The 27576-nt window shown below is 34.0% G+C and overlaps 1 protein-coding gene across 1 annotated transcript in view; it reads right to left on the bottom strand.

Moving 5' to 3' along the window:
* Positions 1–13526: 13526 nt before the first annotated feature.
* Positions 13527–27576, bottom strand: part of LOC131854137 (rhomboid-related protein 1-like) — a 46467-nt gene continuing 32417 nt past the window's right edge. Inside the window, exons 2-6 of the mRNA XM_059205269.1 lie at positions 20727–21076; positions 19429–19581; positions 17297–17472; positions 14642–14841; positions 13527–14263 (exon numbers count right to left, since the gene is read on the bottom strand). Of these exons, the coding sequence (XP_059061252.1) occupies positions 14130–14263; positions 14642–14841; positions 17297–17472; positions 19429–19581; positions 20727–21035 (972 nt within the window). The 5' untranslated portion in view covers positions 21036–21076 and the 3' untranslated portion in view covers positions 13527–14129. The remainder of the gene's footprint in view (positions 14264–14641; positions 14842–17296; positions 17473–19428; positions 19582–20726; positions 21077–27576) is intronic.

Below are 27576 nucleotides of genomic sequence, written 5' to 3'. Positions count from 1 at the left end.
AATCAGACAGATGATTAAGATCCTCATATTCTTTAATAAATTTGGAATATTCTGTTTTTAATGCAAGATATTTTCTAAAACGTTTCTCTAAACAAAGAAATCGTTTTTTAGCTAGATTATAAGAATCCCCTAAGCTATCGGGAGTATCTATCAAAGGTAGTCGTACACAAAATCTACCTGATTCTAAACGCTCGTCGATTAGAATCAGGTAGATTTTGTGTACGACTTTTGTGCTTCAAAATGTTTTTCACATTGTTCTTCAATTTTTGACATAAGTGTTCTTTGTGGTATATCTTCAACTTCCCAAAATTTTGTGAGAGCTTTGTTGATTTCTAAATCATAAGATGAATTTATACATTTAGCAAGATTACAATTAATATTATAATTATAAGTGGCTGTCTGTATAGGACCAGCAATCAACCAACCGAATTTACTTTGTTGAAGCTTAGGGTTATTAGAGCCTAATGAACGTTGATTACGGCCTAAAATATTCCAGAAGATATCAGCTCCAACTAAAACATCAATAGGGCCTGGTTGCGCAAAAGTTGGATCCGCCAACTCTAAATTTTTGGGTATATTTAGGTTATGTATATTAATAGGTGATTTTGGAAGCTCACCTGTTAATTGTTCCATTACTAAGCAAGAAAGAGTAACATTAAATAATTTGTCTATAGAAGTCAATTTTATAACGCAATTTTCTTCAACTTTAGATATTGAATTATTGCCAATTCCTATGACATTTATAGTATTTATAGAGTTAGATTTTAAGTTTAATTTTTGTTTTAAAGATTTAGTTATAAATGAACTTTGGCTACCACTATCAAGTAGGGCACGTACCCTTTCTACTTCATTAGTGATAGGGTTGGATACTTCAATCATTGCTGTGGACAAAAGTATCTGGGTTGTTTTTTGAACATTGTAGTTTGAAACTGTTTCAGCATAATAAACTGCTGTATTAGCTACGACTGCAGTTACAGGTTTATGCAGCAATGTATTGTGTTTTTTCTTACATTCGCGGCAGGGTCCCATACGACATTCGGATATAGGATGACCCTGACGTAAGCAATTACCACATAATTTATATTTTGTTACATCAGATAATCGTTCTTGGACATTTTTAGCTTTAAAAGTAGGACAGTCATAAATTCTATGACTTTCATTGCAAATAATACAGACGTAAGTTTTTGGCCTCTCTTGATTTGCACTAGAAAATGATTTGGTATACTGTATTTTTTCTGGTTTATATTTATTGAAATGAAGTGGAAAACGATTAACCTTAACATTTCTATCAGGATTATTTTCATTCTTATTTCGGTTTAGTGCTTCTAAAACGTCAGCACGATCTATTAAAAATTTCTGAAATTGTTCTAAAGTAGGTACATCACTAAAAGTATTACGCATTTCTTCCCATTTTGTTAAAGTGCGGCTATATAATTTAGAAGATAACATGTAAATTATTAGCACGTCCCATTTATCTGTATGCTGGCCTAGGCTAGATAGAGCACGCAGGTTTTTTTTAACATAGTCTACCCAAAATCGCAAGGACCTTTCAGACTCACGTGTTATTTGTTGTATATTAAACAAAGAATTAAGGTGGTGATCAATAAGCAACCGTTTATTATCGTGACGCTCAAAAAGTAATTTCCACGCTTCAGTGTAATTATCTGAAGACACTTCAAGGTTACAAATAATGCGCGCCGCATCTCCCTCCAGGTAAGACAGCAAATAATGAAATTTATGTATTGGAGGAATACGCTCATTGTTATGAATAAGATTAGAAAACGTGTCCCTAAACTCAAGCCAATGAAAATAGGACCCTCCAAACTTTCCAATTTGAATTTGGGGTAATTTAAAGCTCAGTTGTTGATGATCAAGATCACATTGGGACTCATGAAGAATATATTCTCGTCTGTGCTCATTTTGAATTATATTATGTTGTTCAATAAGAGTTTTCGCTGTAGCGATGCTAAGTATTAGATCCTGCTCAATGTTATCTCTTTCATCGATCTCCGAACCAATATTTTCAGAATTAATGACCTCGATCTCACTTTGCAACTCATCAAATTTTGCTGACAGTCCCTCAAATTTGCTTAGTTTAAGAGATAATTCCGCCATTTCAATATTTGAAAGCTTTGACTGTGTAGCCACCTTGTCTAAGTAATTTTTGAATTTTGTTATTTGACCCTTTACAGAACTTCTTTTTATAGTGAGTTCTTTCAAGCTAATCTTTGAACTTCCTTTGTCTGACAACATTGTAATAATAGTTTATCAATAGCAGTTAGTTTACCTTTTATTAAATTCTGAATATTGAGATGATAAAAAAAAATATAACTTTAAAGTAAAGAAATAAAAATAGTTATAATATAAAGTAGGTAAAAATATATATAAAGTAATATTAATTAGTACTAGTAGTAAATAAAAGAACCTATATTGTTGTAAATATGTTGCTGTTTTACTACAATATTACATTAATACACCGCGGGGTGAGTAAACAAAGTGAGAAATGATCAGCAAAAGATAATAAACAATTATAGCTCACGCTCCTCGTTACGGCGTTCTCTGCAGTAGACCGTTGCTGTACGCCAACAGCAGGTAAGCGCTGCGCTGGAGCGCTGACAGTAAGCTGCGAATGCGCAGCGCAGCGACCCTGGAATGTTCGGCGACGTACGTGAAATTAACAACGTAGTTACAAACGGACGAGAATAATAGCGATTAGGGCAAACAATAATAAATAAATGAAAAACTAATTTCTAAACTAATTCAGATATCCCCTATGTAATATTATTTATAAGGTTTATTAAACAAAGAAATTGGTTGACATTTATCTATAAAAAATATATTTATTACTAGTTGTAGATAATTAGGACAAAATATCCATAATTAAGTGTTTAATATGATGACGCAATCTTTACTTACCTACTGTAAAATATGTTAAATATATTATCGATCGTTATATGTAATTAAATAAAATAACAACAAAAGATATGTATTGCTGTTACACTATGAATTTCGTAATATTTTGCAAAATAGACATTAAATTTTTGGTTATACACATAGAATGCACAAGTGGAAGATTCTACTTATTATACAATAAACGATGCAATTCTTGATATTTTTAAACATCTATTACAATGTTTTAACTTGGTTTTTATGGTGTTTGTTGTAATATGGATAGGTGTTGTAGGGAGAACAAAGGAAAGGCACTTAGCTCTGATTTTGGCTTCAAATGATGCGATGCGATGCTTTAGATGCTACGCTGATCGGCTTATTAGTTGTATAACTCCCAATTCTTTCTTCTCCAAAGGCTGCTAGCTGGTTTCTGTGCTCCTTTTGTATTATCTTTGCGATGAACTTCGTATCGATTGCGCGACGTAATATGCACAGCGAGTCCTTTAATTTCAGACTGTATTTTCGTACAGTCCTGTCACGGTCGCCAATATGTCCTTACAGACACGTGGAGCAATAAAAATACTCAAAAAGTAATTAAATATCCTTGTATTTCGATAAGCTTTTACAGTATGCAAGTTTCGTGACTAAGTGAATTTGATGAGTGAATATAATTTTGTAACGGGTAGTAAGAAAATAAATCAATATAACGCCTCGGTAAAATGTAATATTAATAATAGTTAGCCGGTTTTGCTATAGAAATTTATCAGACTTTAACAGTCGTAGTCTTTAGGAAACTTAACAAAAAACTATCGATGACAGATACTCGATCCTTAATATTACGGATATATTACAAAGTTAGGAAAGTGTCAATTCTTTAGTACCACAGACCTCGCTAGTGGATTTTTTCAAGTTGAAATGCATCCAGACGATATTCATAAGAACGATTTTAGCGTAGTCGATGGAAATGGTCTTTTCGAAATCCCTTGTAATACGAATGCCCATGGGTCTCAGTAATAATCCTGCAACCTTTCAACCTTTATCACTACGACTGATTTAATCTAATTGTGTTTTTATATTTGAGCCTAAATAAATCAGTGCTGGTTGGTAGTTTGTATTCACACGTTTCGACTTGTAAAATGTGAACTTACAGGGATTGTTTAAAAGAGCAACACACAAGTTTCTTGCTTATTCTTCTTGTGATGAGACAGCTTTTCGATTAAGCGGTAGATTTAAAAAAATGTTGACTATTCAAAAGTGCTTAAATTAAGTTTATTTGAATAAATGATTTTCTATTCTATAAAGGGTAATGGATAAAATTTTAAGCGGCTTGCAAAATGTAATATGTTTTGTTTACTTAGACGACATTTTGGTTTTTACGACTTCTTTACAGGAACGTATAGTTAACCTTCGAAAAATTTTAATAGGCTTAGGGAAGCAAACCTAAAATCCAGATAAATCGGAAATTTTAAAACACGAGACACCTTATCTTATCTTACATATCATAACACCTGAAGGAGTAAAACCAAATCCTGATAAAATATCTGCCATTTTAACTTTCGGTACTCATCATGAGTTTCCCTTAACATTAACTACAGATCGAGGAACTGAATTTCCAATCAAATTGTCATGGAATTTCTAAAATTACATAAAATTCAACACCATATCTGCAGCTATCTGCACATACGCCAAACGAAAACGGTAGGATAGAATGGATATATACTTTTAGAATACTTACGAATATTAAAATTGCAATATAGAAATGTCGCCAGGCCACAGGCCAATCAACAGGCCAATTAACAGGCCATCGACTGTAGAAACCTTTTTTTTTTACGTGTAGAAAATCTTCCAAAGACCCCGCCGGAGGGAGGGCGGGGTGGTGTGTGAGACTTGTACTCACCATAAACCACACGGTGTACCTACGAGCGCCTATGTCGGAGAGAGGGGATTCGCAAGTGCATTTCTACCCCAGCTCCGACGGCGACGGTCCGCCTTGTAGATGTTGTAGAGCAGGCCCCATCTCGTTACGGTTAGAGCGATCTATTTTGTCCTACTCCATTGTGGAGGCGTGTGGATACACGCGCACACCTCCGGCGCCGTTGGATTGGGGGACTGCCTCCCTCAAGGCAGTCACCCCGGCCCCAATGGGGGATAGAGGGGGCGAAGTTGGGTACGCCCCCACCTCTAGGGCTGGCTCTTCTGCGGCGGAAGGAAGCGGGACGAGTCCACTCCCGCTCCCTTTCCGCCGCCTCCTTCCGCGAGATAACTTCCTTGCAGAAGGAGCTCATCGCCAGCCACAATCTCTTGTTACTCACCATCCTCCGAACTATATTCGTCAGCGAGAGATCGTGACCGTAGAAACCTATCTGAAGTAGATCTATCGCAACGATTATTACAACAATATTTGTTAGACCATAAATAAAAAATTAAAATAATTTATAATATTGTACAAAACGAATCTTATTCAAATCATGTTTCTATAATGACCCGACGCAACCTTAATGGAAGTTCAGTATGAAGGAAACTAAGACATTACACCTAATCACATATATACCAGCAAAAAACGTGGACCAATAGCAAATAGAGTGGAAAAATATAAATAAAATAAAATAAAAAAATAGAATAAAAAGAGAAAAGAAAAATAAAAATTCTATATTAAATTCAGCCTTATTTATTAGTTTATACCATCTAGAATAGATACGTGAAGTTATGGTACCTTACTGGCCATTTAAATTTGTTAATATAAAAAAGGAATGTACCTATCATTTTTAATGTCACTCAATAACAAAATATGATTATATCTGTTTGCATATTTAAATGATCTTTCCTAAACTCTTTATTTACGGACTATATTTATCTTAAAATTGCAAAATCGCACGTAACGGTCGACTGCTAAAATTTTTTTTAAGAGTTATTATCACCAGATACAGATGACCGCATATAGATGGAAGGGAGAAGTAATGACTAGAAATATTGTCAATAAACTCATTAAAAAGTAATGGGCAAAGTACACTGCCTTAAGGCATACCAGCAGTTAGGGTAGTCCTAGTCATATCCGTCAGTCGGGAGTTGGCCTTCAGGATTATGCAATCTCTTCGAAATATTGAGTAAGGGAAATAAAGTATTTATAATTATATTATTCGTATCAAGAGCCGCGGAACTGTAATAACTACATAGAAATTTAGTATAAATATTGTAATAAATGAGAAAAATTAAGAAACAAATAAACACTTACTCACCTGTAGTTTTTCTACTTCTATATGTGACATCACATTCAATGTATAGTAAAAGGTACGATTGAACAAAAGTAAATATTCAAATTAAAATATTAATTTATTTAAATATTAATTTTATTGAAATGGAACACGACACGCCGCCTCACGCGACAACAATCTACCACTGACTGGATAACTACCTAACTATCTACCTGCGCCAGATAAGATAATTGAGTGAGAGAGTAGTGTATAACCGAAAGAGATAGCATGTATTTGTTTTAGTTCATAACTATGCCACTAGATGGCGTTGATTAATTTTATACATTTTACTCGCAATTAAGATTTCTTTTATTGACAACCATTATTACATTTACACATTTGACAAAGGTACATTTTATATATATATATATATACATATGCACATACATATATACTTAGAATTTAATTAAAAAAAAAAAAAATAATAGATATAAGCATTTTGATAATTATTAATATAACACATAAATACAACAACCACTGTGGAAAGATCTTCGTAGTTTGATTATTGATAACTACCCTAATCGCAGTTCACCCTTGGGGATCCGTGGATAAGATTATTCATTGTGGTCCTTCGAGTGCCGGATTCGGCAAGCGTCCCGGTGGTGGTGCATTTTTGCACATGAGAATGGACAGTGGATTGCTGTTGCAAACGTAGTTACGAAGCAGAAGCGAAGCAACAGTGCGGAGCTTCAGAGGGCGTGTGAAGGGCCTCTGTCAGGACGACAGGACAGGAGAGGAGTAAAGCAGAGCTGGAGGCGACAAGTGAGTGAACACTGTATTACATTGTGTAAATTTTAAAGTTATTTCGTTTTGCCAAGTGATTTTCAGTCTTATGTATTAGAAGATTTTAACTTAGTAAATTTTAATAAAATTTTGAAGAAATTTAACTATTTATTGTCGAGCGAAAATTTCAAGCAAAATTGAACTTTATATATAGGAAAAATATAATATAGAAATTTTAGAATTAATTATATCTAGTTAATAGTAATAATAGGACTGTGAATAGTTTCACAAATATTGAACAGACGAGGAATCCATGGCCGATTGTCATTTGAGGATCTAAACACTTTAGTCTAAAATTTTTATACATAGTAGTTTTAGTCACTAAAATAAATATTGACTTTACTTTCTAAATACGCACTGTGGAGCCAAAATTACTGAGATCTTCTAGTTATGTTGCGAATTATTATTATGATGAAACTGAACAAATGTATCTGAATTTTAAGGGAGTAGTTTAAAGAATTTTGTCAACTTTTAATAGCGCTCAATCAAATATTATAGAATACGGAACAGTCGCGAGTTTCTACTAGTAGTTCTACGCATGTGAAATTGCCTAAAATAAATATAAAAGACTTTGCAGGCCAATATTCGGAGTGGAGTACCTTCCACGATTTATTTAAATCATTATTTCATCATAATAAAGCTATACATTATCTGACGGGCTATTTAACAGGTGAAACTGAACAAGTTTTAAACTTCGTAACGTCTAACAGTCGATTAGTTTTATAGTTTATTTAATATATTATATTATATTCTGCTCTTCGGGACGAAGGTCAGCTAGTAAGATAATACAAAGTCAATAAATACATTATGACAAAAAATAAAAATTATAAAACAACTAAAATTATTAATAATAATAATAATCATTATTTAACTCAGAAGGATCGTTACAATATTATTTATACAATAGGTACACTTTCAAGACAATATCAAACGTTTCAGTATTTCTGTGTAGTCCTGGCTTCTGAACTAGTATTAGCCGTATTGTAATAGTCAATAAAAAATTACAATTTCACATTTTTTATTATGGTACCTTACTATATTATTTATTAAAATTAATTTTATTTTTACTTATTTTTACTTTATGATACATGATATTCTTTATGTGAACTTGAACTTTATCAATAGTAGGTGCATTAAAATGTCCTGCATGTTGGTCCACAGGAGTTTTATCAGCTCTAATAACAATTTCGGGACCATCATATCTATTGCACTTTTAAAAAATATGATCAATTGGTTGTGTTCATGAAATAAGTTTTGTAATTATTCAACTATTGACCATTTCTCTTAATTGATGTGTGAACAACGTAGATTGATTTCTTGTAGCCTTCCTTTGCAGTCGTAATCTGGCATCGTATCTGGTAACAGTGATATATTTGACCTGCTCTGTGATATATTTGACCCTCTATATAAACTAAAGGAACAAATGTACTGTAAAATATATATGGGTTATAATAGTTGTGATTAATAAACATACAATAGCAAATATTACAACCCTAAAAAATGAGTACCTTAAAACCAATGAGTACAATGGCTCTGGAGGTGGAAGCAATGGTATCAATTTCACCTTTCCATTTGCAACAAAATTCGTTAGCTTTATTTTTGTATTTCAATGCCTTACAATATAGCAAATTGAGTTCAAAGGTCCAATAGTAACAAAGGTACTGTAATCAATTGACCTATCGTAAAAGACAGCAGCTCGATTCAAACTTGCACCATCATTAGTCGAATGTCGCGCTTCACGAGTCTGTTTTACCCGAATTCTCTTATATTCATTGCGATGTTCATGTTCCTGAGCAGTACGATTAGATTGATAATTAATTTGATTCGTTGCATTTCGGGTCCTTCTGTCTAAATTTTCCGCCACCTTTTTAATAGAACTTGCGGACCTTAGACTTACTATGCTTAGGCCCATACTATGGTATACCATCATTGGTCTTATCATGGACTAGCTGTTAAATTTTATTTTATTTTATTTTTCTAAAATAAAAGTAGCCTTAAGAACTAAAAATTAATTTGTTCGTCTTAATTTATTCGTTCCATTAGGTACTGATAGGTTCAAATTAATACATTTACATCCTGCATCATCCCTTATTTTATCCCCATGGGGGTTGATTTTATCAAAATTCTATTTAAGCGAACGTCTTCATCATAGTCAAATTTCAGCCCGTTCCGTCTAGTGTTTGGGCGTTGATACATCACTATGTCAGTCAGTCAATCACCTTTGAGTTATATTTAGATGTATATAACCATAAAGTTTTGGTGATATACCAGGAAACAAGTGTTCCTAGCATCTTTTTATATCAGAAAAATTAAAAAAAACTTGACGTACCTAAGCGGCTAAAATGTCCTACATTAATAGATGTATTTTGATTTGTAACACCAAAATAAAAAACATATGTTATCACGATAAATATAGTTTATTGCATTCAATAAAGTTTTATATAAATTGTATAAAATTACAAATGGCAGTGGACACTTTACACATAATATCTAACGTTATACAAGTCTATAATGAAAATATGAGAATAAATATTAGGAAATAATCAAGTGCTCATAGCAACGTAATCTCAACAATATATTTATAAATAACCAGTTAATTTATTATTATACAGTTAATAGACTTCATTTACAGAACAAACCAGCTGAAGATAACTACAATCTTGGTGATAAACGGTTTAGGCAATGGTTTTCTAAAACAAGCCTTAATAGTTTAAAATAAAGTCGCTTTTGCGATCTGTTCGCTTAGATCTTTTAAAGTACTCAACTTATTTTAATACAGTTTTCAGCAATGGATACAGTGTTTCAAGAGGAAGGGTTACATGTACAAGTAGAGAAAGACAAAGATTTTAAAGCATCCGGACGACGCCGGGCCGGGTTACTAGTAAACAATTGGACGAAAACTCACAATTAATACTAAAAACAACAAAGTTAAACAGAATGACTACGCACCATACATTGCATGTTTACATATATGATTCAAAGTGATTAACAAAGTTCAATCTGGTTTATGACCAGTTTCAGTTGCCTCAAATCTGCTCGAATCCACGACTGCTGGTTTGTTTGGCATCCATAAATTACGTGAGATGTTTAAGGGGGAAGGGTCAAGTGAAATCTCATCTAATCTTATATTGGAGAGATTATTTTTTTTCTGATTGAAAAAAAAAAATCCTACTTGGGTCCATTTAATCCAGATTGTACATGCTTATTACTCTTATAACTCTCAGCAATTTGTTTTAACTAGTCGTAAATAAAAGCACGAAACGATTCTTTCTTCTTTTTACAATAACAATCCAGCGCGTTTACGTAAGAAACCCACATTTTGAAAAATCTCACGTGAGATTGGGGGATGAGGGGGGGGGGGGGGCTTGAATAAAATCTCGCGGAAGTGACAGAAAATTCAAAAAACACCTCACGTATTTTATGGACGCCAGCTTTAGTCTTCAGTGATAATAAATTAACAAAGTGTAAACTAAATTATGATATGTATTAATATTGCACTATATAATTACATCAACCTCATTTAGTACAAGATATATTAAAGCAAGACAAACAAACATAACTTACATTAAGCAACGAACACAACAACGACTTCGCTGAACTTATAAATACTACCTACGACCCGCGAGCGAGGAACAGATCAAGGTGGCCAGTCTCCTCGCGGTCTGAAACTTCTAAGATGGTTGACATAGTTGTAGTGTTTCTTACTTTGCAACTTGTTAGAAATCTTAGAAATTTTCGAACTGGAAGAAATATATGACGAAGAAAGGCTCTGGCTCGCGGACTATAATATTAGTTGCAATTGTAGAGTTCCTTAATTACCAACTTTCTTTGAAATCTTAGAAATTTCCGAACTGGAGGAAATATTTGACGAAAATAGCCTCTGGCTCGCGGACTATAATATAAGTTGTAATTTAGGAGTTTCTGAATTACCAACTTTCTTTGAAATCTTAGAACTTTTCGTCCAGGAAGGAATATATGACAAAGAAAGCCTCTGGCTCGCGGACTAGAATATAAGTTGTAATTTAGAAGTTTCTGAATTACCAACTGTCTTTGAAATCTTAGAACTTTTCGTCCAGGAAGGAATATATGACAAAGAATGCCTCTGGCTCGCGGACTATAATATAAGTTGTAATTTAGAAGTTTCTGAATTACCAATTTTCTTTGAAATCTTAGAACTTTTCGTCCAGGAAGGAATATATGACAAAGAAAGCCTCTGGCTCGCGTACTATAATATAAGTTGTAATTTAGAAGTTTCTGATTTACCAATTTTCTTTGAAACCTTAGAAAATTTCGCCTTGAAGGAAATATTTGACGAAAAATGCCTCTGGAGATGTGATGTGAAAATGATTGAGATGTCATATTTCTTTCTTGTAATTTCATTATCATATGCCCTTCAACTGAAATACAGCTTACAAAGCAAGTAACTACGGGTGAAGTAGATGATACAGTTAACGCAGCTGACTTAGATATTCCAGTTACATATAAACAAAATTGGAGTGTCTGTTTGTATTGAATTGAAATAACCGTTTTTACTACATGCATAATATAAATACGGTACATACACAAAAAAAACATAAAACAATATTTGTCTATCTATTTGTTTGTTCCATCTAATCTCTGAAATGGTTGGACTAATTTTGACGAAACTTTTATTGGCAGGTAGCTGATGTAATAAGGAGCTGATATAATGAGTTACTTAGGTGACTTTTGTTTTAGAAAATGAAGGTTAAATTCCACGCGGAAGAATTCGCGGGGAACAGCAAGTATAATATAAATATAATAAATAAAAATGATACAGTCTGTTATTGTAAAAATATTGTTTACTTATACATATAATGAGATCGCAATATTGTTCAATTACAAATAAATAATCATAATCGAGCAACTGTACATTAAACTCAAGGTTTTGGTGAATCAATTGTTAACAATCAAATTCAGACATATATAAGCTCAGGACAACAATTAACTATTTACAAAGCAAAACATACACATTATATATAGCAATAAAACTTAACTTAACATCACATTTGTACAACAACAGCCATTACAAGCGTCCTAAACGAACGAAGCGAACAAAACCGCATCTCTATTTGTACAGTTTAAAGATATTCAAGAAGATAATCGTTTATACATATAAATAAAATTGGAGTGTCTGTTTGTAATATTGAAATAACCGTTTTTTACTACACGCATATGAATATAAATACAGTATAACATTTTTTACAATTTTTATCTATCTGTTTGTTCCGGCTTATCTCTGAAATGGCTGGACCGATTTTGAAGGGACTTTTATTGGCAGGTAGCTAATGTTATAAGGAGTAACTTAGGCAACTTTTATTTTAGAAAAATAAAGTTAAATTCAACAATAAAATTTAAAAATCTCATGTCACAGTGTTATATACCATATATAAGAAACGGCTTGACCGATTGTGATAAAGTGTGATACATAAACGTGGTAGGTCTGAGAGTAGGTGATTATCTACTTTACCTTATTAGTATGGGGCATACCCTAATTAATAAGGGATGTATACTACTTTGTTTAAATCTTAAAATTTAAATTCACGAGAATTCAATAACGTACAAGTATTTAAAAAAAACATCTGAAGCTGTTCACGATGCAGAACGTTTTATATCATTGATATGAAGAAAAAGAAACAATAGCTATTCTTACACAAATAAGATAAAGCCAATCTTATCTGTAAGAATGTAAGAATTTCTTGCCAATTACTGATTAATTAACACAAGGCGACTATAATTCAATAAAAACAAGTTTATCACTTTAGAATAAATTAAAACAACATATATAATACATACATATCTGAGAGACATTGAAATTATTGCTAATATAACTGTTTGTGATGCAAAAATAAACACAGCGACTTGTATAGATTTTGTTACTTAATTTAAAAATGCTTCACAAAAAGCGGCCTTATCGCTAAAACATCATACAGACAACATACAAGCTTTTATATAAATAACAATTGAGTTTTTATTATCATACAATTCTCCGATAGAAAACAAATTGTTTAATAACTTACATCATCAGTTATTTTAGATAATTGCACAATATTTTTCATATGACATGGAAGACTAGTAATAATCTCAAAATGTAGGATCAATATAAAAATTACAAATACTATATGCTTATTAGTCATCACAAATCATCAGAGAGCGTCAGTCAACATTGACGACCTCGGTGGTCCAGCGGTCTAGTACACCGCTTTACGACCGATGGTCGCGGGTTCGATTCCTCGCACGGCACAAACATTTGTATTCATGAGTATGATTGTTTGTATCGGTCTGGGTGTTTTCTATATATAATATCATACATATTTACAAAAAAAATATCTATGTATTTGTATCAGTTATCTAGTACCCATAAAACAAGCTTTAGCTAGCTTAACTTGGGTCTAGATGGCGCTGTGTGAATTGTCCTAAGATTATTATTATTATTATTACTACTACTGGCAGTATCTTGCTAATTCACACATCTGAATTAACATGAAAAAAACTTTATGTCCAGTCTAATAAGTGCCAATTCACAATATTATCCAGTTTGGTCAATTGTAATGCTTTAAAATTATACTGGTATTACAGTAGATTGGTTCGCTCAAATTTTATAATTATCAGGTCATTGATACAGACAATTGGAGTTAGTATTAGTATACGTAACCTATCTAACATTATCTTTAAAAAAGAAAACAATGTAGCTGCTCTAGCGAATTAGAAAAAATACACTTACAATATTAATCCCAGACGGGATGATGGCATTAGTTAATTATTATAAACAACCAATACAGTCCTCGTATGCTCTGTGAATTATCTTAATTATCAATTGCAGGTACTTACAGATTAGATTACGATAACTACCCACAATTGTCAATTAATTACATATAACATACTTAACATTGTGGATACAGTTAATCGTAAAAGTACATCCGGTTCATCTAGGTAACTAATTGCATCGTTGTACTTAAAATCTGTTTCAATAACAGATCTTATATCACAGTCAACAGTTTAACGTACAATATCAACGAACACAGTTGAACATAGTGTTATAAATTCTTGATGAGTCGTCGCATTAATATCAATATTTCAATCTTGAAGAGAACTATATAAATACAGATCTATTGCATCAGATATAATTTTACTATGATTTGCGAAAGTCTGTTCCTTGTCTGATATAACAGCGCAATCTTAAATTTTTCACGTGTGAAAGGTTCTTGAGTGTGCAGAGATAGTATAATAAATGATAGCACAGATCATCGCCAGCATCAGTACCACAACTGATATGATTCGGGAGAGGCGGTTGCGCAACTTGTAAATGTTGTCTTCCGTTCCTGTTGGGTTAAATTATATATATATATATATAACAAAATCTATTGACAATTGATGTTATATTACCAAGTAATCTAATAATGGTATAGTAAGTCGACACATTTTAATATTTTATACTTAAAATTCATTATTTCAACTAATAAACTAGATGTAAAATTTCTAGTGATCTTGGACCTTCTAAGAGTAACTACTGATCCTAATGTTTAAATCAACTTTAATATGAAAATCTCTATCGTAAGTAAGTTTGTTAAAATTTGATTTATCATAGTCTAAAACAATTTAGTAGCTAATAACATGATCAGAAACATTATTAAATTTGAAAATTTTCCCAAGTTCTACTTGTACGGTATTTGTTGTCTTTAAAAGTAAATGGACCTCACCTTTGAAAATGAGAAAGCCTAAGGGTACACCAACTACCGCCCCCGTCAAGTGCGCTGACCACGCAACGGGATTTACATGCAGTTGTGATTTTAGTAAATCCATCGCAGGCGCAGGATGCAGCAACATCCAGACTCCTTCAGATCCAAGCAACACCACCACGCTTAGAGGACGAAACCACCAATACGGGATACTGCCGACCCTGAGAATTAATTAAAGATATCGCATAATGTTATTTATCCATTTCTACAAAAAAAGAGGACGAGGCAGGCCACCAACTACCTGGTTGACAAATGTCCATAGGGACATGAAGGAGTTGGGCCTGTCAAATGACGATGCTTACCAGCGAAATGTATGGCGCCCCAGGATTAGAAAAGCCGACCCCGAGTAATGAAGGCGAGGATGAAGAAGAAGCATAATGTTATTTATTCGACACTTCCAACCATTGAAATTTGTAATATACCAAGCATTAACAAACAAAAAGTGGGGGAATGGAATTGTTAATAATGTGGAACCGACAACGATGCCATCAATATTAGAATGTATATTACATCACGCTACGTTGTCATTCTAAATTCATTGTATCGTCAACATGAGGCTAACTTGTGGAAATTATAAACGTACAGTTATGTCCGATGAGGTAGTCAGAGACATTGTCAACTGTTGCTGGTGTAAGGAATACAACACTTAACATCGATATTTCGTTGGGTATATTTGAGGGGACGCCCTAAGAAAAGATGGATGGATTGTGGCATGATAAATATTATTTAGATATGACGACTAATAGAGAGCAAAAAACATACTGCCAAATTATTAAAGGCATTGATTTGAATCTTTTGCAGGGGGTGTAATCTAGTGGAACAACAACAACGGTCCAAACTAGATGCTAAATTCGGAACAGAGTTCAACATCAACATAAGCTGTATGGACGATGCTTTTTAAAATGAGCAATGTATAGACAAATCTTTCATGCTTCAGGCTATTAAACACTGAAATGCTTTGCCCCTTGACATTAAATCTAATACTACCAAATTTACCTTATAATAGGATGAGATTTTTAATTAAATTAATACATTAATATATTTAAATCACGCTACGTTGTCATTGTATTTATATATATGTATCGTCAACATATGTATATTATTATATGCTTAAATGTAAATTATATATAAAATTCTCGTGTCACAGTTATGTCCGATGAGGTAGACAAAGACATTGTCAACTGTTGCTGGTGTAAGGTCAACATCAATTTTTCACTTAACATCGATATTTCGTTGGGTATATTTGAGGGGACGCCCTTAGAAAAGATGGATAGATTGTGTGAAAGACGATATGAATAAAAGAAGAGTATGTTTAGATATGACGACTAATAGAGAGCAGTGGAAGAGAATGACATACTGCAAATCAACGTTTTCCGGGACACCCCAATATATATTCTTAATGGGATAAAGGCATATATATATTTCAATGATGATTTGAATCTATTATTTACAGGGGGCGACTGTCTACGTAAAATCTCTTGAGAACAACAAAAAATATATATTAACTAGATGCTAAAAAAGTTTAATTCGGAACAGAGTTCAACATACAACACCAAGTCTACCAAGGGATGCTAACGATGCTTTTTAAAATGAGCAATGTATAGACAAATCTTTCATGCTTCAGGCTATTAAACACTGGAATGTTTTTTTTTAAATTCAAATTCAAAAATCATTTATTCATGTAGGACATTTTAGCCGCTTATGAACGTCAAATTTTTACATTATAATTTATTTTTTTGACAATATGTCCAGTTCGGTATATAGATCCAATTGAGAAGAACTGGCAAGAAACTCAATTGAATTACTTTTTTTTTAAATCAAGTTTATTTAAAATGTATATTTATATAGGTGTCCATGTCTAACATTAAATGAAAATTCAGTGCATGAACAACTATTGCCATGCACACTCGTCATTCAAGTAATCGTTTAGTGAGTAATAGGCTTTGCTCAGTAAATATGATTTAACAGATGCTTTGCCCCTTGACATTAAATCTAATACTACCAAATTTACCTTCAAATCCAAGTTACGAAAACATATTTCCAATGACTTTTGTAATTAAATTAATACATTAATATAGTGTTAAATTATCTACCGCTTTCACTATTGTCTTGATTGTATTTAGTATGTATGTATAAATTTTATATGTATATTATTATTTGCTTAAATGTGTTTATATCTTATATATAAAATTCTCGTGTCACAGTTTTCGTTCCCATACTCCTCCGAAACGGCTTGACCGATTCTCATGAAATTTTGTGAGCGTATTGAGAAGGTCTGAGAATCGGCCAACATCTATTTTAATTCAGAAATGTTAAAATTTTTGTAGTCCACCCCTAATTTATTTTTTTATTTTTAGGCAAAACAACGTTTGCCGGGACAGCTAGTATATATATATTCTTATTTAAGTATGTATGTAGTTGGATATATATATTTCAATTTATGAATTTTATAATAATTGTACCTACTTCCTTTTATTATTTATTTCATGTACCACTTAAATGTACCACCCCCTAATCTCTGTTTGCCCTATGGTCGACTGGGAGAAAATGCCTTATAGTGTTAAGTCCGCCATACGTACCTTTATTTGTGTATTAAAAAAAATTATGGGTACGTACATTAGAGAGACATTGGGTATATGAGCCATCAGTAGTGCATAAACAGCCGCTGATTGGCCGACCACGCGAACTGTTGGCTGGAGTATACCCGCACCCAATGCTCCAGATATAACTCCACCGCTCCACACGAGCAGTACGCGCCACCATCCTTGTTCAATTTCCAATCGCCAACCGACCTGAAGAAGGGGGAAAGGGATTGTTATAATGTGGACTCTTGACCCGTTACTAGCAATGTACCATGTCAGGTTGACCTCCACGTAGGAACCACCTGGAAACTGATAAATTCCTGGTGAATTTGTCACGATGGGCTAACTGACCTGACATCATGCTCATCTTATCATCCTCCACTGGTGCCCCGCCAGCGTAAACCGTTAGCGCAGGCGGGTGCACCATACCATTATCATCCGTAAAAAAACCGACCAGAAGAAATTTCATAACATTAGATATTAGTTGCACTTCTTCACACACGAATCAGCTTTCAAGCAGGAAATGTAGTCAATGATCAAATAGATAATCCCGCAGTTGTAGAACGGATAGGATTCAATATTCCACCGAACTACGTGAGAGGAGTCACCTGTCGTTGTGTCCGACTGTTTGCAACCGCGTCGGTACGCACAAGCAACGCTAGCAATTCTCCCACTATGAGAGCATTGCAATTATTAAATTTACTTTTAGGTAAGGTCCAAGATGCTGACGTGTACACAGAAGCCTTGCCTTCCATAATGAATATTTTTATCATTGTATAGTTTAAGTAGTATGAGGAAGTATGAAAGTGGCACCGGTGTCAGAGAGGTTGAAGAGTAATCGTCTATCATGGTATGGACATGTAATGCGTAGGAACGAGGATAATATTTTAAGAAAGATGTTACAAATGAATGTGGATGGTTATAAGGGCAGAGGAAGGCCAAAAAAGAGATGGATGGACTGTGTGAAAGATGATATGGTAAGAAAGGAAGTAAATAACGCGATGACTGCGAACAGGGATGAATGGAAGCGAAAAACATATTACGCCGACCCCAAATAAATGGGATAAGGATGAAGCAGATGATGATGATGATGATGTATAGTTTAAGTAGTAAAAATAGTTTTGAAATATAAACGTGTTGGCAATTAGCTGTAAGTTTATATTCTGTTAATTAAATAAATAAATAAAGAAAAGAAAGATGAGACTGACCACGTGCGTCGACAGTTTGCTTATTCTCGCGTTCAATCGTACGTTAGCGCAACTAAATAGTGGACATCTGACTATGTTGCAAAGATAGAATTATAAAGTTATCGTTAATCTATACATATAAATAAAATTGAAGTGTTTGTTTGTAATATTGAAATAACCGTTTTTTACTACATGCATATATGATTATAAATACGGTACATATACCAAAATAACACTTTATACAATTTTTGTCTGTCTGTCTGTTTCGGCTAATCTCTGAAATGGTTGGACTTATTTTGACGGGACTTTTATTGACAGATAGCTGATGTAATAAGGAGTAACTTAGGCTACTTTTATTTTAGAAAAATAAACTTAAATTCCACACGGACGATTTCGCGGGAACAGCTAGTAATTTATAAATCTTAAACATGTCTTTGGAAAATAAAATCTCTTGAATAAAAAAATTAAGAAAGTGAAGTAACTTAAAAAATACGCAAAATCACGAACTAAAGAGCGAACACATGAAATAGTAAAATGAAAGCACCAACGATTAGACTTCCGAACTCGCGTGACAGAACGTGTCTTGCAAAGGCAAATGTCTGTAGAGCATTATGTAAAATATTGGATTTGCTATTAAAAGAATTGGGTAAAACCTATTTCAGCTACTAACAATGTTCCCATTACTCCCCTTAAGTTTGGGAGTATAATGCTACGTTTACATTCAGCCGCTTCCCCTGCCACTCGCGCTGCCGGCAATATTGCCGGGCGACAACTGAGCGAGAGGGCTGAATGTAAAAACACGCTGCCACTCGCGCTGCCAGTCCTTTGACTCGCGCACGAAATACCGACAACCGAGGGAGCGTCGGGCTCGTGTTTACACTCTCGCGCTGCTGACATCCGTGCTCACTTCCCTGCCCCCTCGGGCTGAGTGTAAATTTGGCATAAGAGCTAATTAAAATACTTAAAGGAATGTACTTACAGCAATCGCTACAAGAGCATTGATAGTGAGATGGGAGGAACTGGCATGGACGAAGCCATAGGTGAACACCCTCCAAGGCTCCCGCCACCACGGTCCTGGTGGCCACTCGAGCAGCGTGTGCGCATCTTCAGGCAAAGCCAGGTGTATAGTTACCTGCAGGAATTAATGTCATTGTCAAACCATTGTCTATCTTTAGTAGTTTACTAGCTGTTCCCGCGACTTTGTCCGCGTGGAATTTAACAAAATTTTCCGTCATTTTATTCTTCTTCTGTATAAGTTTTCTTTTACTTTGTCCGCGTCTAAATTTTCCGGCATTTTATTAATAGAACTTGCAGATCTTAGACTTACTAGGCTTAGGCCCATACTATACCATCATTGGTCTTATCATGGACTAGCTGTTCACGCGACTTCTTCCGCATGGGATTGCACTATATTTTTCTAAAATAAAAGTAGCCTAAGGAACTAAAATTATTTTGTTCGTCTTAATTTATTCGTTCCATTAGGTACTGGTAGGTTCAAACTAATACATTTACGTCCTGCATCATCCCTTATTTTATCCCCATGGGGGTTGAATTTATCTTAGGGGATGCCTACGTCATAGTAGCTTAATGCATGCAAAGTCTCAGCCCGATCGGTTTAAAATTGACAAAGTTTCATACAAACTTTCATCCCCTATTTTATGCCCCATATAATACTTGTATATGAATATATTTATATGTATGATTATATAAGTATACTAGCTTTTGCCCGCGGCTTTGCTCGCGTTAGGGTAGATTTATCAAAATCCTTTCTTAGCGGATGCCTACATCATAACATCTACCGAGATGCCAAATTTCAGCCCGATCCGTCCAGTGGTTTGGGCTGTGCGTTGATAGATCACTATGTCAGTCACCTATGCGTTATATATAATTCTATAAGAATATTTAATTTATTTACGAACAATACAGCCTATATTATTAACTGTCAGTAGAGTATGTATGTACATTAGAGATGAAACGGATAGCAGTTTGGCCGGATACCGGATATTCGGCCAACCATGTGACCGAATAGCCGGATATCCGGCGGAACTTTCGGAAGGATTTTGATTAATTCTACCCCCAGCGGGATGAAAGTTTCTATGAAACTTTGTCAATTTTAAACCGATCGGGCTGAGACTTTGCATGCATAAAGCTACTATCACGTAGGCATTCCCTAAGAAAGGATTTTGATAAATTCCACCCCTAAGGGGATCAATTAACGCGAGCGAAGCCGCGGGCAAAAGCTAGTATATATATATTTATATATAACTTTGTACTTACTAAGATAACAATCAAGCAAATGGTTAGATATGGAAGCTTCAAGTAATTCAACAATCGTCGAAATAACGTCGGTTGTGTTCCAGTGCTACAGGTCACTGTACTAGGGCTCCTGACTCTTGAAGGTGTAACGAATTGTGGGGAATGGAGAAGCGACTTTTTCTCTTTCTTTTCATCCTCGCACCACGCTTGCGCTGGCTCCGGCGATCGTTTACTTAAAATCCCTCGGTACGGTGGCTTCATTAATCTATTATTATGGACCCCCTGCATTTTTGGACAGGTATTTGGGTTTGTACTTTTGAATAACTTCATGATTGAGTGATCCAACAGGTCTGTACTCGAAGCAATCGTGTCTGCAATGAAAGGTTAATAATGTAAATCACAACTATATATACCATTTCAGGAGGATAACACGTTTTGTTTACAGAACATCGTGAAAATATATAGTAACCTATGTAGAGGAATTCCCGGTGTTATAACAGGAAATAATGTGTTTTCAATTGGATTTGCGTTAGAAGAGATACTTGGAAATTGTTTTTGTTTTGACAACATAGGTTTCGAAATTTCGGTAAACTCTACTAAGGACCTTGTAGAACCTCTTTTTGTTTGACATTTGGTAAGCGGCAAATCGCAAATGTAGATAAAGATAAGATAAGATAATTGATTTATTGCGAACATAACACAAATGATACAATTAGACACAAAATGAGAAATCTAAATATATATAACTCAAAAGTGACTGATATAGTGATCTATTAACGCACAGCCCAAACAACTGGACGGATCGGGCTGAAATTTGGCATGCAGATAGATGTTATGACGTAGGCATCCGCTAAGAAAGGATTTTGATTAATTCTATCCCCAAGGGGATAAAATAGGGGATGAAAGTTTAACTTTGTCAATTTTAAACCGATTGGGCTGAAATTTTGCATGCATAAAGCTACTATGACGTAGGCATCCCCTAAGAAAGGATTTTGATAAATTCCACCCCTAAAGGGATAAATTATTGCGAGCGAAGACGCGAGCAAAAGCTAGTAAATAATGAAATAGAAAGTTGGCAATAGGAGCTGCCTCAGCTGTTACTGATATAATCACAACCTTAATGAGGTGCACGGGTTTTAAAGCGGTTTTTTTAATAGATAGAGTGATTCAAGAGAAAGTTTTATATATATAATACATGAACACCCGTGCGAAGCCGGGGCGAGTAGCTAGTATAGTATAAAATAAAGTCGCTCTCGCTGTCTGTCCCCTATGTATGTTTAAATCTTTAAAACTACGCAACGGATTTTAATGCGATTTTTTTTAATAGATAGAGTGATTCAAGAGGAAGTTTTATATATATAATACATGAACACCCGTGCGAAGCCGGAGCAAGTAGCTAGTAACATATATATTTATAATTTGGATGCCTTTCATTTATTACCGATTGAAATACACCTAAATTGATATGGAATAAAGTGGAATATTTCTGTTTATTAATTAATTAATGACCTACTAAATATCAATATATACAATAGGCAGGTGTATTACCACTTATTTCATTGAATTTAACTGTCGTCATTCACTAATTATCCTTAACGCATTTAAATATTACGAGGTACCATGAAATTATCTGCTTGCTTTGTTATTAGCCATAATGATCAAACTGTACATATGTTCATTTACTAGCCGACCAGGAAAATGACAAAATTAATATTGTTATGAAAAAATGCACAAAATATAAAAAAATATTTCTTGGTGCAGACTACCCTTATCACTTAGGAGTATGAAATAGTTAATAGAATAGAATAGAAAATCATTTATTATTATATTAAATCATTATAATAAAATAAATATCATATAATCATTTATATTAAATAAACTTACATTGAAGCACTTTTGAATAATCATCACATTTTTTTTAATCTACCGCTCATTCGGACAGCTGTCTCATCACAAGAAGAACGAGCAAGAAACTTGTGTGTTGCTCTTTTAAATAATTTATTCTTACTTACAATTTAAGTAGTAATAATAATAATAATCTCAGGACAATTCACACAGCGCCATCTAGTCCCAAGTTAACCTAGCTAAATCTTGTGTTATGGGTACTAGATAACTGATACAAATACATAGATTTTTTTCGTAAATACATACGTATTATACATAGAAAACACCCAGACCGATACAAACAATCATATGAATACAAATGTTTGTGCTCTGAGAAATCGAACCCGCTACCATCGGACGTAAAGCGTGTGCTAGACCGCTAGACCACCGAGGTCGTCAAAAGTACTAGTTGCTACTACCCCGTCTGATATAGTCAATATTGTAATATATAACTAGCCACGAACTTAATCTGCATCACACTTACTTGACATATTATATTTCCCCCAATTTACATAATATCTTTTTAATTTATAGCCTATGTATTATTCTGATGTATAAGCTATATTACTGCAAAATTTCATGAAAATCCGTTCAGTGGTTTTCGCGTAAAAGAGCAACAAACATCCATCTATCCGCACTCACAAACTTTTGCGTTTATAATATTAATAAGACAGAATTCCTATGTATTAGAAATAGAAATAATCTTCATTCAAATAAACTTAATATAAGCACTTTTGAATAGTCATGTTTTTTTATTCTACCGCTCATTCGGAATGCAGATTCATCACAAGAAGAATAAGCAAGAAACTTGTGTGTTGCTCTTTTAAATAAATATTGATTTACTTATATTTAATTAACAACAAGGATTAGGCATGCGACAATCAACATAGAAACCGCTACGCACTTAATCTCTGTTCAATCAGATAACATTGTCAGCGCTATGAATTTTAAGTTAGATATTTTCTACAAAAATTATGTATTCTGGTACATAATGTTGGTATTCTGATGTATAAGCTGTATTACTCTTTTTTTAATAGATAGAATGATTCAAGAGGAAGGTTTATATGTATAATACATGTATATCCGGGCAAAGCCGGGGCAAGTAGCTAGTAAACTATAAATTTCTCGCGGAAACCGAAGGCAGAGCTGTAGATCTATATAATTTAGCTTTTAGGTATACATAATGTTATATCACAATGGATTGTGATCTAACAGTAATTATTAACATATTGTTAAACAAATTCTTGTACTGATTGTGAACTGGATTTATGTGCTAATAAATAAATACTACAATAATCACTATGACTGATTTCCTCTTATTAATTGTTTAACCAGTTGGTTGTATTCAATATTTTTTCTATTTGATTATTTAATTGATGGTTAATTTTTTTTTTTTTCAGGACAATTCACACAGCGCCATCTAGACCCAAGTTAAGCTAGCTAAAGCTTGTGTTATGGGTACTAGACAACTGATACAAATACATAGATAATTTTTTTTTTCTTAAATACATACATATTATACATAGAAAATACCCAGACCGATACAAACAATCATACTCATGAATACAAATGTTTGTGCCGTGCGAGGAATCGAACCCGCGACCATCGGTCGTAAAGCGGTGTGCTAGACCGCTAGATCACCGAGGTCGTCAACTGGTCGTCAATTGGTGGTTTGTATTCACACACTTAAACTTAAATTGTAAAGTAAGAATAAAATTATTTAAAAGAGCAACACACGAGTTTCTTGCTCGTTCTTCTTGTGATGAGACAGCTTTCCGAATGAGCGGTGGATTAAAAAAATGTGATGACTATTCAAAAGTGCTTCAATGTAAGTTTATTTGAATAAACGATTTTCTATTCTAAATAAATAACCGAGATAATGTATAAAATATATATAAACACTATCTTACCTATAGTATTTATACTTCTGAATGTCTATATATATATATATATATAGCGACAACACGACTAGCGTATGTTTAGTTAAAGTCACAATTGAACGCAAGCTTGTACAAGTATGTATTTATATCAAAACATTAATAATAATTTATAAGTTTAGGAGTTGGTTGAACTAAAATGATCACACGACACCGCGTTAGGCGACGACAAAGGATATACTATTTGGGTCCCCAAATACAGATAATAGAAATAAAAAATTGTATTGAAGTAAATATGTAAATGTCAATCTATATAAATAAATCTAAATATATATAACTCATAGGTGACTGACATAGTGATCTATCAACGCACAGCCCAAACCACTGGACGGATCGGGCTGAAATTTGGCATGCAGGTAGAGGTTATGACGTAGGCATCCGCTAAGAAAGGATTTTGATTAATTCTACACCCAAGGCGATAAAATAGGGGATGAAAGTTTGTATGAAACTTTGTCAATTTTAAACCAATCGGGCTGAGACTTTGCATGCATAAAGCTACTATGACGTAGGCATATCCTAAGAAATAATTTTGATAAATTCCAACCCTAAGGGGATTATAACGCGATCAAAGCCGCGGGCAAAAGATAGTAAATAAATAAAATTACAAGTTCTTAATCAATTGTACTAATTGTTAACTTGTATGCTAATAAATAAAGAATAAATAAATACCAGAGATAATGTATAAAAAATAAATAACCACTCTCACCTATAGTCTATAGCAACAACACGACTAATGTATATTTAGTTAAAAGACACAATTGAACACAAACTTGTATAAGTATATATTTATATTAAAACATTAATAATAATTTATGAGTTTAGGAGTTGCTTGAACTAAAATGAACACACGACACCGCGTCAGGCGACGACAAAGGATATACTACCTGTAGACCATCTACCCTTATCAGATAAGGTAATGGGCACATTCTGTTACTCATTGTTATGAGTGAGACAGTAGTATATTTCTATCTCTTTCAAACATTAGGAAATGTTATTGTTACGTTTATGCTGTCCCATTGACGCTGGTCGCACGCACCCCTCTAGGGGGGTGGAGGTTTTTTTAACATTTAATAATAATTATTATTATTATTATTAAAGCTACATATACTTTTGAGTTCGTACACTGTTTGTTGAACAAAAACTATATAAAAAAAGGAAGAAACTTTTAAACTATGTATAAAATAGCAACAGTAGTACCGCACACTGCGTATTCTGGGCAAAAGGTGCTGACTCAGCTGATGCTGTGAGCGTAACGATAAGGTAAAGATAAGATGAGCATAAGGTCAGGTCACTTGGCCCATCGTGTCAAACTCAAAAGGAATTTATCTCGATAGTTTCCAGGAGGAACCGCGTGGAGGTCAACTTGGCAGGGTACATTGCTAGCAACGGGGTTATTTGTCCACATTACAAATTAATTACAATCCCCTTCGTCCCGGGGGGTGAAGGATTTTTTTTTATGGATGATAATAGAATGGTGCACCCGCCTCCGCTAACAGTATACGCTGGCGGGGCATCAGTGGAGGATGATAAGATGAACATAAGGTCAGGTCATTTGTCCCATTGTGGCAAACTCATAAGGAATTTATTACGATAGTTTCCAGGAGGGACCGCGTGGAAGTCCACATTGCTAACAATCACTTTCCCCCCGGGGGTGAAGGTTGGGGGCTCGGGGAGAACCCCTTTGCCCCCACATCAACTCCGACAGCTTACGGGTGGCTGGATTTAAGTCTGTTAGGGCAAAATACTCAAAAATGTGCCAGTATTAAAAAGTAAATAGACTTAACCTAACTTAAGTAGTGCCATACTGCTACAAAAGAAATAATCCCCAATATGTTTTGTTTCTTTTTTATATTCTTTCTTTCTTTTCTCAAAACTATGAGTATCTTTTATTTTAAAATTCAACTGCCAAATCCTTACTTTCTCGATCCGTCCTAATGTTTTTTTTGTTTATCCTTTAACGGAAAGGCCAAGGAAACTGTGTCTATACAGCCACGTCTGCATATTTTTTACTTTCTTGATTTTATTATTTTTAATGCCTTTTTTTTTATATAACACAGGGGACAAACGAGCATGCGGCTCACCTGATGGTAAGTGATTACCGCCGCCCATGAGCACCCGCAACACCAGGGGAATTGCAAGTACGTTGTCGGCCTTTTAAAAAGGAATAAGATCTTTTCTTGAAGGTTTCAATATCGTATCGGTTCGGAAATACCATTGCTGGAAGGTGATTCCACAATGTGGTTGTGCGGGGCAAAAAGTTTCTAGAAAACCGTACTGTGGAAGACCGCCATTCATCCAGATGATCAGGATGGTATTTATTGCCTTGAATTGTTGAGATAATGTAATCGTACAATGCAAAAAAAATGTTCTCAAGTACCTTAATAATTGTTAAAGAGAGTTCGGGACACGCCCCTTATCATAGCAGACTCCCGGACAGCCTATCACACATCGGAACACACCAGCCCCCCATTCCGAAAGACCCTCAGAAATCCACCATAGAGAAGAACACATCCCGCGCTCCGCCATCTTGTTTTCTCTGTCTCTTAGATCACACATATCGCATATCTAGTACAATACTAGTGTAATTCAGAAATTTTAATCTTTTGAAATTAGACTTTAATACCACAGTTATAAAGTGGATTTTCCAAAATTTGTAATTTTTGAGTTAAGCCAGTATTATAATAAGCGTGCGATATATTTTAGAATGACATGGACTTTTTTTTTATTCGTTTTTTCCCTTTTCAGGGAAAGGCAAAAGGATTCAGCCTATAAAGCCATAATGACTGTCAAATTAAGAAACATCTTTAGAAAGTGACAGCACTACAGATTATATAAATCGAATTAATATCGATTATAAATCCGAAGTAATAAATTATAATTAATAAATAATAATAAACTATTATATAATTTAAGAATACATTTAATAATAAATTTATAACCATTGTATTTATAGAGTATGACGAATCGCTGACATATTTCCTTAATTTAACACATGCGTTAGACAATACCCAATTAATTAATTAGCAAAGGCCACAACATCCTCACTGAGT

The sequence above is a fragment of the Achroia grisella genome, unplaced genomic scaffold, assembly GCF_030625045.1.
Source record: "Achroia grisella isolate CSIRO2021 unplaced genomic scaffold, CSIRO_AGI_Agris_v1 utg970, whole genome shotgun sequence".
Lineage (NCBI taxonomy): Eukaryota > Metazoa > Arthropoda > Insecta > Lepidoptera > Pyralidae > Achroia > Achroia grisella.
The sequence above is the reverse complement of the archived record's forward strand: the minus strand, read 5'-3'. Positions and strand labels throughout refer to the sequence as shown.